The 15,136-nt window shown below is 39.9% G+C and overlaps 1 protein-coding gene across 1 annotated transcript; it reads right to left on the reverse strand.

Moving 5' to 3' along the window:
• Positions 1-6,933: 6,933 nt before the first annotated feature.
• Positions 6,934-8,454, reverse strand: LOC124884529 (olfactory receptor 2AT4-like; the record flags this gene model as incomplete). The annotated part of the gene is made up of 2 exons (XM_047392481.1): positions 7,550-8,454; positions 6,934-6,958 (listed from the first exon to the last, which is right to left on the reverse strand). Coding segments are annotated over exons 1-2 (930 nt in total), but the record flags the coding sequence as incomplete, so codon positions are not given.
• Positions 8,455-15,136: the final 6,682 nt, after the last annotated feature.

Consider the following 15,136-nt stretch of genomic DNA (forward strand, 5'->3'; position numbering starts at 1 on the left):
TGCTTTTAATGTTTTACTTTTCTTTAACATGGAAAGTACTCCTGGATCAAAGCTTCTGTGTTTTCTTTTTTTTGTGTGTGTCTCTGCTCTGTTCTCTCAAACCCCCAGTCAGTTGTGGCAGATGGCCACTCACACTAAGCCCGGTTGTGCTGATGGTTTCTTCCTATTAAAGAGGAGTTTTCCTTTAACCTGTTGCTACATGCATGCTCAGTATAAGGGATTGCTACAAAGTCAATGCAAGCGACTGCCCACTGTCACTACATGCTCATCCAGGTGGAGTGAATACTGCAAGTCGCTGACTCAACAAAGTGTGCTGGGTTTCCTAAGAAAACTTTATAACCAGTTTGAATAATAAACTGAATTTCACTCCACTGTTTGATAATTAGGATTAATTTAAAATGTATGACTTGAACTCTGTATGATTTGATTGAATCCTAAATCCATCTCCATGGTACTCATCTTTTCCGTAAGCAGCCCTGGCTGGAGCGTATTAAAAGCACTTGAGAAGTTAAAGTACATAATCCTCAAAGATGTTCTACAGGTGTCCAGGTGTGCACGCACTTTTTGGAGCATGTAAATGAGGGTTTTGTCCACATCGATGTGCCTGGTGGGCAAACTGTACAGGATTTATGTGTGCACTTTACATAACTCTGATGTGTGTAAGAACCAGTCTTTTTAGGGTCATCATGATGTGTGAGATGAGAGCCATGGGCCTGTAGTCAGTATTAGTTGTAGAAAGTGTCTTTTTGGGTATGGGAACCAAGCAGGATGTTTTCCACAAAGTGGGAATCCTCTGCAGCTGCATGTTACGGTTATATAGACATGTTAGACTTCACACAGCTGATTGGGGCAGATCCTGAGCATTCTAGAGTTGATGCCATCAGGTCCAGCTGCCATTAGCTGCTTCAGTTGCCTGAACCCTGAAGACTGCAGTGTTATAGCAATAAATAAAAGAGGTAATGAGGTGGGGGGAGGGACAAGTCACAGGTCCAACACAAGGTGAGGTCAGGCTACCAAATCTGTTCAAAGCAGATTAAGATAATCTGCATTTTCCTGGTCACAATCAGGAAGCAGTTCTCCCTTTTTCTTTAGTCCTGTGATGTGTCTCATGCAATCCCATACCAGTTTCACCTTAGCCTGCTCCAGCTGCTGCTTGACTTTGGCTTTACAGTAAATGTGTTTTGATCTGAACAAGCGCATTGTTGCTCCGGCTGTAGGATTAGAGTCATTGTTCTGCTGAAATGAACTTCTTCCTCAGGCTCCAGTTCTTTACTGCCTCGAAAAGGTTTTCTTCCAGGATTGCTATGTATTTTACCTTCAGTCATCATTCTATCTATTTTGAACAGCTCCTCTGTCCTTAGTCAAGAAAATCATCCTCACAGCATTATGATGCCATCATAATGTATAATAGTGGGGATGGTGTGTTCATGTGGAGTGAGCATTGTTTGTTTTTGTCACGCATAGCTTTTACCATCTATACTGAATGATAGAATTTTGGTCTCATCTGAGCTGAGCAGCTTATTCCATTGATGTTGGCAGAAGAGATTTGATAATGCATGACTTAAGGGAGGCAATGATGCCTCTTACCAGTCAATACTCATCCTCTGGTGCCCTCAGCACAAATTTCCTGCTTCATGCTGAAGTGTAGCAAGACAGGACATGTTACTAGTGTCCAATCCTGGACAGTTTTATCAGAAGTGCTGTCACGGCTGAACTGAAAAGATTTGAAAGAATCACTGGTTGCCATGCCATGGAGCATCAGCAGTCAGATGCAGGCGATGCAAGTTGTTTGATGGAAAATACTAAGGTCGTATTTTTTAACACACATCTGATGTGCTTTGCAGTGCAAATATTTTGTCAAAAGATTTTCTCACCTGAGCTTGGATATCTGCAGCCTGTACAAAATTACCATGGGCCCCTTAGCTGCTTCTTACTAATCCTCTCATTGCTAGACTTGTTAGAATAGAAGGACAGCCTTTTCTCGGTAGGTTTGAGGTTGTGCCATACTCTATCCATTTTCAGATGACAGATTAAACAGTACCCTCCGAGATGCTCAAACTCTTGAAAATATTTTTGTCCATACCATAACCCTGGTTGAAATGTTCTACAACTCTATCCCTGACATGTCTGCTGTGTTTCTTGGTGGTCGTGATGCTTTTTGTTAGCTAATGTTCTCCATTAAATCTGAGTCCTTACCAGAACAGTTGTGTTTATGATAAGATTCAATTAAATTAAAAACATTTGTCCTTCTGGCATGTGAACACCTTTGGATTTCACAGAATGAGCTGGAGAGTGTTGCCAGGCAGAAGGATGTTTGAGTCTCCTTGCTGGAGCTATTAACCCAGATATTGGATCATTGGAAGAAAATGAATGGATCGATAATGCACAGCAACAGCTACTCATTGGTCAAGACATGAGGGCGCACAAGCTGCCCTTGTGGTGGAGCCACATGCACAAAAGAAACTTGTGACACTTTCCGTGTTGCCATCAAATGACAAACCAAAGTAATCATATTCCCAAATGCATATTTTGCAGATAAAATCAGCATGTTATGCAATGGTTTCACACACTGCTTTGCGGATTTTGAACCACAGAACAACCATACAAATGTTCTGTAATTCAGTTGCGTTTATTGTGTAGATAACCTGCAAATACGCAGCTAAAGCTTATAGAACTGTAGTTTAGCAACACGCTCAAAGCAAAGTACAACCCGCTAGGTCAAGCAAAGTTCATGTACATGTACAGGTCCTTCTCAAAATATTAGCATATTGTGATAAAGTTCATTATTTTCCATAATGTCATGATGAAAATTTTAAATTCATATATTTTAGATTCATTGCACACTAACTGAAATATTTCAGGTCTTTTATTGTCTTAATACGGATGATTTTGGCATAGAGCTCATGAAAACCCAAAATCCCTATCTCACAAAATTAGCATATCATTAAAAGGGTCTCTAAACGAGCTATGAACCTAATCATCTGAATCAACGAGTTAACTCTAAACACCTGCAAAAGATTCCTGAGGCCTTTAAAACTCCCAGCCTGGTTCATCACTCAAAACCTCAATCATGGGTAAGACTGCCGACCTGACTGTTGTTCAGAAGGCCACTATTGACACCCTCAAGCAAGAGGGTAAGACACAGAAAGAAATTTCTGAACAAATAGGCTGTTCCCAGAGTGCTGTATCAAGGCACCTCAGTGGGAAGTCTGTGGGAAGGAAAAAGTGTGGCAGAAAACGCTGCACAACGAGAAGAGGTGACCGGACCCTGAGGAAGATTGTGGAGAAGGGCTGATTCCAAACCTTGGGGGACCCGCGGAAGCAGTGGACTGATTCTGGAGTAGAAACATCCAGAGCTACCGTGCACAGGCGTGTGCAGGAAATGGGCTACAGGTGCCGCATTCCCCAGGTCAAGCCACTTTTGAACCAGAAACAGCGGCAGAAGCGCCTGACCTGGGCTACAGAGAAGCAGCACTGGACTGTTGCTCAGTGGTCCAAAGTACTTTTTTCGGATGAAAGCAAATTCTGCATGTCATTCGGAAATCAAGGTGCCAGAGTCTGGAGGAAGACTGGGGAGAAGGAAATGCCAAAATGCCAGAAGTCCAGTGTCAAGTACCCACAGTCAGTGATGGTCTGGGGTGCCGTTTCAACTGCTGGTGTTGGTCCACTGTGTTTTATCAAGGGCAGGGTCAATGTAGCTAGCTATCAGGAAATTTTGGAGCACTTCATGCTTCCATCTGCTGAAAAGCTTTATGGAGATGAAGATTTCATTTTTCAGCATGACCTGGCACTTGCTCACAGTGCCAAAACCACTGGTAAATGGTTTACTGACCATGGTATAACTGTGCTCAATTGGCCTTCCAACTCTCCTGACCTGAACCCCATAGAGAATCTGTGGGATATTGTGAAGAGAACGTTGAGAGACTCAAGACCCAACACTCTGGATGAGCTAAAGCCGCTATTGAAGCATCCTGGGCCTCCATAAGACCTCAGCAGTGCCACAGGCTGATTGCCTCCATGCCACGCCGCATTGAAGCAGTCATTTCTGCAAAAGGATTCCCGACCAAGTATTAAGTGCATAACTGTACATGATTATTTGAAGGTTGACGTTTTTTGTATTAAAAACACTTTTCTTTTATTGGTCGGATGAAATAAGCTAATTTTGTGAGATAGGAATTTTGGGTTTTCATGAGCTGTATGCCAAAATCATCCGTAATAAGACAATAAAAGACCTGAAATATTTCAGTTAGTGTGCAATGAATCTAAAATATATGAATGTTCAATTTTCATCATGACATTATGGAAAATAATGAACTTTATCACAATATGCTAATATTTTGAGAAGGACCTGTATATACACTGCTCAAAAAAATAAAGAGAATACTTAAACAACACAATATAACTCTAAGTAAATCAAACTTCTTTGAAATCAAACTGTTCACTTAGGAAGCAACACGGATTGACAATCAATTTCACATGCTGTTGTGTAAATGGAATAGACAACAGGGGGAAATCTTTGGCGATTAGCAAGAAACACTCAATAAAGGAGTGGTTCTGCAGGTGTGGACCACAGACCACTTATCAGTACTTATGCTTTCTGGCTGATGTTTTGGTCACTTTTGAATGTTGGTGGTGCTTTCACACTCATGGTAGCATGAGACGGACTTTACACCCTTCACAAGTGGCTCAGGTAGTGCAGCTCATCCTGGATGGTACATCAATGAGAGTTGTGGCAAGAAGGTTTGCTGTGTCTGTCAGCGTAGTGTCCAGAGCCTGGAGGCGCTACCAGGAGACAGGCCAGTACACCAGGAGACATGGAGGAGGCCCTAGGAGGGAAACAACCCAGCAACAGGACCGCTACCTCCGCTTTTGTGCAAGGAGAAACAGAAGGAGCACTGCCAGAGGCCTGCAAAATTACCTCCAGCAGGCCACAAATGTGCATGTTTCTGCACAAACGGTTAGAAACCACCTCCATGAGTATGGTATGAGGGCCCGACGTCAACAAATGGGGGTTGTGCTCACAGCCCAACACCGTGCATGACGCTTGGCATTTGCCAGAGAACACCAGGATTGGCAAATTCGCCAATGGCGCCCTGTGCTCTTCACAGATGAAAGCAGGTTCACACTGAGCACATGTGACAGACGTGACGGAGTCTGGAGACACCGTGGAGAGCGATCTGCTGCCTGCAACATCCTTCAGCATGACCGGTTTGGCAGTGGGTCAGTAATGGTGTGGGGTGGCATTTCTTTGGAGGGCCCTCGATGTGCTCGCCAAAGGTAGCCTGACTGCCATTAGGTACCGAGATTAGATCCTCAGACCCCTTGTGAGACCATATGCTGGTGCGGTTGGCCCTGGGTTCATCCTAATGCAGGACAATATTAGACCTCATGTGGCTGGAGTGTGTCAGCAGTTCCTGCAAAATAAAGACATTGAAGCTATGGACTGGCCCGCCCGTTCCCCAGACCTGAATCCGATTGAACACATCTGGGACAACATGTCTCGTTCCATCCACCAACGTCACGTTGTACCACAGACTGTCCAGGAGTTGGCAGATGCTTTAGTTCAGGTCTGGGAGGAGATCCCTCAGGAGACCATGTGCCATCTCATCAGGAGCATGCCCAGGCGTTGTAGGGAAATCATACAGACACGTGGAGGCCACACACAATACTGAGCCTCATTTTGACTTGTTTTAAGGACATTACATCAAAGTTGGATGTGCCTGTAGTGTGTTTTTCCACTTTAATTTTTTGTTCGACTCCAAATCCAGACCTCCATTGGTTAATAAATTTGATTTCCGTTAATGATTTTTGTGTAATTTTGTTGTCAGCACATTCAACTTTGCACACAACAAAGTATTCAATAAGAATATTTCATTCATTCAGATCTAGGATGTGTTATTTGAGTGTTCCCTTTATTTTTTTGAGCAGTGTAGCCAGTCTTCATTGATTGCACATTGCACCAGTAAGAGCAGAGTGTAAAGGTTAAATTAGCAGGGTAAGAGCACAGTTTTGCTCAAAATACTGAAATGCACACAACATTATAGGTGACATACCAGAGTTCAAAACAGGACAAATTGTTGGTGCACGTCTTGCTGGCGCATCTGTGACCAAGACAACAAGTCTTTGTGATGTATCAAGAGCCACGGTATCCAGGGTAATGTCAGCATACCACCAAGAAGGACGAAGCACATCCAACAGGATTAACTGTGGACGCAAGAGGAAGCTGTCTGAAAGGGATATTCGGGTGCTAACCCAGATTGTATCAAAAAAACATAAAACCACGGCTGCCCAAATCAGGGCAGAATTAAATGCGCACCTCAACTCTCCTGTTTCCACCAGAACTGTCTGCCGAGAGCTCCACAGGGTCAATATACACGGCCGGGCTGCTATAGCCAAACACTTGGTCACTCATGCCATTGCCAAACGTCGGTTTCAATGGTGCAAGGAGCGCAAATCTTGGGCTGTGGACAATGTGAAACATGTATTGTTCTCTGATGAGTCCACTTTTACTGTTTTCCCCACATCCGGGAGAGTTACGGTGTGGAGAAGCCCCAAAGAAGCGTACCACCCAGAATGTTGCATGCCCAGAGTGAAGCATGGGGGTGGATCAGTGATGGTTTGGGCTGCCATTTCATGGCATTCCCTTGGCCCAATACTTGTGCTAGATGGGCGCGTCACTGCTAAGGACTACCGAACCATTCTTGAGGACCATGTTCATCCAATGGTTCAAACATTGTATCCTGAAGGCGGTGCCGTGTATCAGGATGACAATGCACCAATACATACAGCAAGACTGGTGAAAGATTGGTTTGATGAACATGAAAGTGAAGTTGAACATCTCCCATGGCCTGCACAGTCACCAGATCTAAATATTATTGAGCCACTTTGGGGTGTTTTGGAGGAGCGAGTCAGGACACGTTTTCCTCCACCAGTATCACGTAGTGACCTGGCCACTAACCTGCAAGAAGAATGGCTTAAAATCTCTCTGACCACTGTGCAGGACTTGTATATGTCATTCCCAAGACGAATTGACGCTGTATTGGCCGCAAAAGGAGGCCCTACACCATACTAATAAATTATTGTGGTCTAAAACCAGGTGTTTCAGTTTCATTGTCCAACCCCTGTATATATATATGTATACACACACATATAACCGTACATGAATACATACATAACATACTACAGACATTTCACCTCATATTCTGCAAACAAAGCAAATTTAGCCTTCCAGGGATTTAAAGGTGGAATATTTTAATTTCCTTATTGTAAACAAGCAACACAACACTGCAAAACATATGTAAATCTGTTTTCATCCTTTTTATTAAGTAACAGAAATCTGTAGTACTTCTTGGAGAAAACAAGCCAAAGATTACTACTCACTTTTCTTAGAACAGTCACCCATTTTTAGGTCAGGGTTTTCGATAGTAAATATTTGAACATAAAAACAAGATGGTGACAGTAAATTGATGTATTGATCTGTCAGTTATTAACTGCTGAGACTTGAGCATTTTTGTGTCCAATTATTCTGCAGAATTGTTTCACCAAACACTCTCTGATGTCTTTAGCTCTTAGGCAGTAAATGAGCGGATTTATCATAGGAGGAACAAGGCTATAAAGCATTATAATTACTATTCGCACGTCAGCATTAAATGTGATACCAACCTGGCTAGCTAAATACACAAAACATCGAGGAATATAATACAGTGAGATTATTATTAATTGAGTACTACATGTGGACAAAGACTTTACACAATTTTTTGAATCTGTTACCTTACTTACTGCTATCAGTATAGCACAATAGGAGAAAACTATAAATGCAAGGGGTAATAGCAGTGTAATCATTGCGCCCACAAAAGCAGAAAAAGAATAAGGGGCCCTGTCAGTACAAGCCAGAACTGTTATTGCAATATGATCACAGTAACAGTGATTGATTACATTTGATGCACAATAAGGAAGAGGATATGCTCTAATGACTAACATTAGAGGGGCTATAGTAGCAATGGTCCATGCAGTCACACTGAAAAAGTGGACTGTGGAGTTTTTCAGAACAATTGTATATCGGAGAGGATGACAGATAGCACAGTACCTATCAAAAGCCATCAGTAAGAATATAAAAGAATTTACTGAGCCCAAATAGTGAACAAAGTACATTTGGACAAAACAGGCAGTAAAAGAAATGCTTCCTGATTGAAACCAGTATCTGCTGATGATTTTAGGTAAAGTTGCTGTGCTAAAGAGAAGGTCACAGGTTGACACATTTAAAATGATGTAGTACATGGGTTTGTGAAGGCTCCGGTTAGTTGCAAATAAGAAAAGAATTGTGACATTTGCTACAACAGTCACCACATAGACTAAGAATAATACAACTGAAGCAAGACAATAATAATCTGGGTGAAGTCCAGGAAATCCAGTTAGTAAAAATTCGTTTACTCTGCTTTGATTCCTGCCTGACATGATCTTCGAGAAAATACTGAAATGCATACAACACAACCGATCAAACGGAAATATTCTTTGAAACCTTCATGCACTAGCAGGTATTATATCTAATACAACTGATCATAGATAATGATGCTATTGTAATGTATGTACAGTATAACTAGTCATGTCAGTTATGATATCCTAATTGTCATTTACAGCTTTTCACTAAAGACATGTATTACTTTAAATATACATATTTGATCAAGAAACCTGCTAAGATTTACGTTTTCAGACTATTAAATAAATATAAATGTATCTTAAATATGATTAAAGCGGTAATTATTGTTTCATTTTACCCAGACCTTTCACAGAAAAGAGCACCAAGGTTCTGATTTCTCACTAGATGGTTGTCTGCTTAAAATCTTTTCCTTCAGCATACTTTTTGATGCAGTTATTGTCCATCCTCTTTGCTTTCTCTAGGGATTTCTGGTGTTTTCCCTTTAATTATATCATAGACGGCAGTTGATGCTTTCTGAAACATTTTAGTAGTACCTTAATTATCTTAGCTGACAGTCAATTTTTTGACATTGTTGCATTTGCCTGTTAGGTTAAAATTTATAGTCAGTTCAAAAGGCCAATGTGAATCACTTTCCTTGTTAAATGTAGACTCAAATAATAAAGTCTAACAGATGACTTAATTAAAACGTCAATGACTTTATATTTGAGTACTCTCCTGATACATAGGTTGAACCACTTGAGGATTTAAATTATCACAAAAATTTGTGAGGATTTATTTCTCTTTAAAACATCCATTTGTCCTACTGTTGGGCCTATCCCATTTAAAAACAAGACCACATCCACTGGCTGCTGGAAACATAAACCAAAACACATGAATGTCCAAAGTACATTTTGCTATTGCTAAGCAACATGAGCTTGGTGGACCATTTAACGGTTTGTTGCTCTCTGACAACAAAAATCAATCATTTTCAAAAATCTTACAAAGAGCTTCAACGCTTTTTTTTTTTAGTTACCAAGTACTTTCCAGAATTTGGTTGGAACTTAATAAGTTATTTTTCCCAAATATTCATGGAGCTTACATGCTGTTTTCTAGAACTTACCTGGTATTTTACTGAACTCCTTTGGAATGTACTTGATACCATTAAGGACCTATGTACTTGCCTGTAACATGCCTGGTACTTTCTTGCACATGCTAGGTACTTTAAGGAATTTACCAGGTACTTTCCAGAGCTTACCTGGTACTTTTTGCTGTGTTAGCCAAGAACCTATTAAGTCCTAGAGAGTTCCTAGCCATTGCTACTAAAGATTTAGGGAAAGTATCTAATAAATGCTGACAAAGTTCCAAAGGGTACCTGGTATGTAAACCTTTGTCTGCCCTGAGGTACACTGAATCACTTCGTCCAACTGAATGCTTAGAGTGACTTCAACCGATGCACTCAACCCAGGTCTTTCATATTGGTTTTGGGGGGATGCCAACATTGCCGTTAGGGCATTGAATTTTCACTAAGACTGGAAAAAGGAGAAGACAATTAAATAGCTACTGCCTACATTATCATTTAGTATGCTGCCCATATCAGCCTTAGAGGCTGAATAAAAATTTTATAAAGTACACAGCTTTAAACTCTTCAGTGAATAAAAAATTTGCCCCCCTGGTTAAATAAATTTGTAAGCTGCAGCTTGACCTTTTCTGAAGGTAAACATAAACAAGGGCAAATAACTTGTCTTAAACCGAAGCAAACTTGTAGTATTTTACAGTTGGTGTTATCAAGCTTTTTGACTTGTTACATAAAATAGAGACTTGCATGAATTTTAATACAAACCCCCAGAGAGCTCAATGGAAGTAAAACACAGATTTAATAATGCTAATGGCCCCTGAATCCCACTAGATTAAACAACTACATGTTATGAAATGCCCTATGAGTATTTAAACTGATGGTAATAGAGGAGTGCTAATATCCCCAGTGTTCAATGGAGGTCTCAGAGCATATGGTTAATTTTACCTGAGTGGATTTTATTAGCCACACCGCTCACAAAGTCTATCCAGGTAATAAGTATAGAATTTCAACCTTGTGGACATTTTGAACAAAGATGGCTTTTACATTTCTTGAAAATATGACTTTGTCAAGATATAAAAACTGACTATTAGTCGGTTTTAGCTGACTAATAGTGTAATCGTATTAATAGAATAGTTTGTAGTGTTAAATTGAAGACATATTTTTGTTCGTCAAAATAAAAAAGCCATTTTAAAGTGACAGAAAATTACTAGTAAACAGACAGTGGTCTGGAGCTAGAGTGTAGCAATATATAAAATACATTTTTAAAAGAAAAAAAACTTTTTTATCACACTTCAAAATGTTGAAACAACTTGGCTTCTTTAAGCTAAAGAATTAAAGTTTTGGACAAGAAAATATAGCAATCCAGTTATAGTGTGGATGTTTCTTAAAATAATGGCTTAAGGCATGTGTTATCCTTTTATTTGGAAGATGCTTTTTAGGGAAACCCAAGTTGAAACCTTTAGTGCTCGCCAATCTAAAGACAATCCTTACTATTCCACTGCGCCTTTTTCTTTTTAAAGCTTTACATTCATTTCAAATCTTAAAACCAGAATAAAGAATTTCTTTAATTCATAAATATGTAGGCTTGGAAATATAATGTTTTGACAAAAGTTTAACAAGAAACAATGTTGCATAAGATTGTTTTCAGATGAGAATTTACTAAGGTGCATTCTGAGAAGTGTGTGTTCACATCTTGCACACTAATTACACCCTTGAGAAGACTACTGACATGAGACCATAATTAGCTTCCTCCTGCCATTCATTTGGGCTGTTGTTTTTTTCTTTGAGAGTTAGAGACTTGAAAACAAAACATGTAAACTCTGAACTTACTCTGAACTCACTTTTCATAAATGACATGTTTTGAATTCATGTAACCAGTCATAAACAGTGAGTGACCTAAATAAGAGCAATAAGTGACAAATAAGCATTTTAGATGGAATTTATAGGTGCAGAGTGAAAAAGTACATTTATGTTTACATTTTTATGGGAATCCTGAAGGTTTGAGGTACCCTATAAACTACCCTGGTGGCCACATGAATTAAAGTCTATGTCCACCTTTTTCTTTGGGCACAAATTCCAAATACCAAAATTAGATGTGGTTTTGTAAAGGGAGAGTTCATAGTATATTCCAAGTGGTCAATGTGTTAACCAAACACTGACTTCTAAATACTTAACCAAAAGCAATATTTTAAATGCATATATAAATGCATATGTGTGAGTGTATGTAGATCTCTATATATATGTGTATAATGAATCTATATCTATATAGATATCTATCTCGACAGATACTTGGAGTCTGTAGGGATGCAGAAAAGTTAAATTGAGTCTCTCCAGGTGCTGCGTTGATATCTTTATATTCTGTTTGGATCATATTTTTCAATCCGTTCAGTTTACTCTATCCTTTACTACGTTTTTTCAACTGTTACGTCACAGTAGGCAGACTTCTGGCTGATCAATTTCATGAATCCACCATTTTTATTTCTGCCGTGATTTTGTAGTCCAAGCTCAAATATGACAAAGCTGCAAGTAGATAAATCTGAATGTTCGGTTGACTAGTGTTTTAACCTACACAATTTATTAGACTGTTCCCCAGCATCAGAACCTCTTCAAAGTCCCTGGTTAAATTTTATTTTTCATGGAAATGTTCCCACATGACCTATTTCCCCCACTTCAAGAACGAGTGCTTCAGCAACCTCTAACAGTATCAAGAAGGATTTGCTGAAAGACTTCATCTGATTAAGGGGTCAGTCAGGGGTCAGGTGCTTCTGTTTTTGGAAACGAAGGACACAGCAAAGCAGTAAGCTGTAAATAACGCTAAAATGGAGTTTTGACGAAAATTCAAAATGAAGGACTCACCTTCACCGCATCCACCTTCCAGTGACTCTTCGGTGCGTCTCCCAGCCTTCCAATCAGCATCCTGTCCGTCTGATTCTCCATCCAATCACCTTCCGATGCCTTGCTTTTAAAGGAGCTTCTACCATGTTCATCTTCACTTGTCAGCTGAGCTCATCCCTTAATGTAATATAAAATCAATATTGCACTACAACATGGTTCTATTAAAGGGGACTTGTGTAAAATCCACTTTTTAGCCTTGAAACACATTTTGTTGTGTACTTGGAGTCTGTAGGAGTGCAGAAAAGTTGAATTTAGTTTCTCCAGGTTTTGCAGAGTTATTTTTATATTCTGTTTTCATCATATTTTTCAGTCCGTTCAGTTTTCTCTATCATTTGTTACGTTTTCCAACTGTTACATCACAGTATTTGCTGCAGAACAATTAAACAAGGTCATGGGCTTCCAGCTGATCAGTTTCGCATATCCGTCATATTTATTACTTGCTGCGATTTTGTAGTTTAAGCTTAAGCATGCCTATGCTGAAAGAGGATAAGTTTGGTTGTTGGGTGTATTAACCCACACAGTTCATTATACTGTCCCCCAGGATCGGAACCTCTTCAAAGTGCCTGGATAAATGTTATACGAGCTCTTCAGCAACCTCTGCCAGTATCAAGAAGGATGTGTTGAAAGACAGTTCCTTCTGTGTATGGAAACGACAGACACATCAAAGCAGAAAGTTGCAAATAATGTTAACAAACTTTATTTTAGACATTAATTTATTGTGTGTTGAAATGACCTCCTGGCTTATGTTGATAGCAGTAGCATCGTGTCTTCTGGGTCAGACTCTGGCTTGAACATACAAGGCTGGATGGACAAGTCTTCCGTTGTTGACATATTGTATTTGAATCAATTTGGGAATACAAAGTTTCTGCGCCACTAGATAATTGTATCTCTGTTACCATACTACAGAAATGGCAGAACGGGGTGGAGTGGAACGGTCTTTGACCGGGGGGGCACGGTGTAAAGTGCCCCCCAACAGGTCTAAAAGACGGGCCTGTGGAGCTACAATAACAAGGATTTCAGACTAAAGCATTGCAGTTCCACTTTATATAGACCACAACTAAATTATTTTAATGTAAAAAGGAGGGATTTAAAAGCATATGTCCTCTTTAAAGTAGAGTTCCCCTCTTCAATGTTGCTACAGTTTATGCATGCTCAGTTTTAAGGATTGCAGCAAAGTTAACGACAACATGCAGTATCCCCTGTAGCTACATGCTCGTTCAGAAGAAGTGATTGCTGCAAAGTTAGTAACCCAATGCAACTGGCTGGGTTTGCTCAGAAATATTTTTACCAATGGGAATAATAAACCGAACTTGACTGCATTGTTTTATAACTGTAATCAAATTGGAATTTATATAATTAACTTTGAATCTATCTGTATGATTGGAATAAATGGAATAGATAATTCTGGATATATTTAAGACGTTTTTGTAAAGTGAATTGAGACGATATTTGTTCGGAATTGGCCCTGTATAAATAAACTGAATAAATTTAATTGAACTGAGTCTAACTGATTTTAAATTAATAATATATAACATATACTTGCAACCAAAACCATAGAACAGGTATAATATTGTTATGGTAGATTTAGATATTACACAGTACAAAATATTCAAATAAACAAAATGACACTGCCATCAAGTTACATAAGTTGCTGTATTAAATGCTGTAAGTAAAATAGACAGCATTGTCTGTAAAGCTACCAAGCTTTTTATTCTCCAATATGTGTAGTAAGAGTAAGTCAAAAGAAACAATTTAATTCCTTTTAGGAATATTTTATAATTGTAGCTTAATCTTTTACAATTGGTGCAACATGACTGCATCTTTCTAAGACACAGTAAATATTTTTCCTTTATCTTATAGACACAGCTGCTACAGTTACTAAGTACAGGGGTTGGACAATAAAACTGAAACACCTGGTTTTAGACCACAATAATTTATTAGTATGGTGTAGGGCCTCCTTTTGCGTCCAATACTGCGTCAATTCGTCTTGGGAATGACATATACAAGTCCTGCACAGTGGTCAGAGGGATTTTAAGCCATTCTTCTTGCAGGTTAGTGGCCAGGTCACTACGTGATACTGGTGGAGGAAAACGTTTCCTGACTCACTCCTCCAAAACACCCCAAAGTGGCTCAATAATATTTAGATCTGGTGACTGTGCAGGCCATGGGAGATGTTCAACTTCACTATCATGTTCATCAAACCAATCTTTCACCAGTCTTGCTGTGTGTATTGGTGCATTGTCATCCTGATACACGGCACCGCCTTCAGGATACAATATTTGAACCATTGGATGCACATGGTCCTCAAGAATGGTTCGGTAGTCCTTGGCAGTGACGCGCCCATCTAGCACAAGTATTGGGCCAAGGGAATGCCATGATATGGCAGCCCAAACCATCACTGATCCACCCCCATGCTTCACTCTGGGCATGCAACAGTCTGGGTGGTACGCTTCTTTGGGGCTTCTCCACACCGTAACTCTCCCGGATGTGGGGAAAACAGTAAAGGTGGACTCATCAGAGAACAATACATGTTTCACATTGCCCACAGCCCAAGATTTGCGCTCCTTGCAACATTGAAACTGACGTTTGGCATTGGCATGAGTAACCAAAGGTTTGGCTATAGCAGCCCGGCCGTGTATATTGACCCTGTGGAGCTCCCGACGGACAGTTCTGGTGGAAACAGGAGTTGAGGTGCACATTTAATTCTTCCCTGATTTGGGCAGCCGTGGTTTTATGTTTTTTGGATACAA

Source organism: Girardinichthys multiradiatus, chromosome 18 (genome assembly GCF_021462225.1).
Source record: "Girardinichthys multiradiatus isolate DD_20200921_A chromosome 18, DD_fGirMul_XY1, whole genome shotgun sequence".
NCBI classification, from domain to species: domain Eukaryota; kingdom Metazoa; phylum Chordata; class Actinopteri; order Cyprinodontiformes; family Goodeidae; genus Girardinichthys; species Girardinichthys multiradiatus.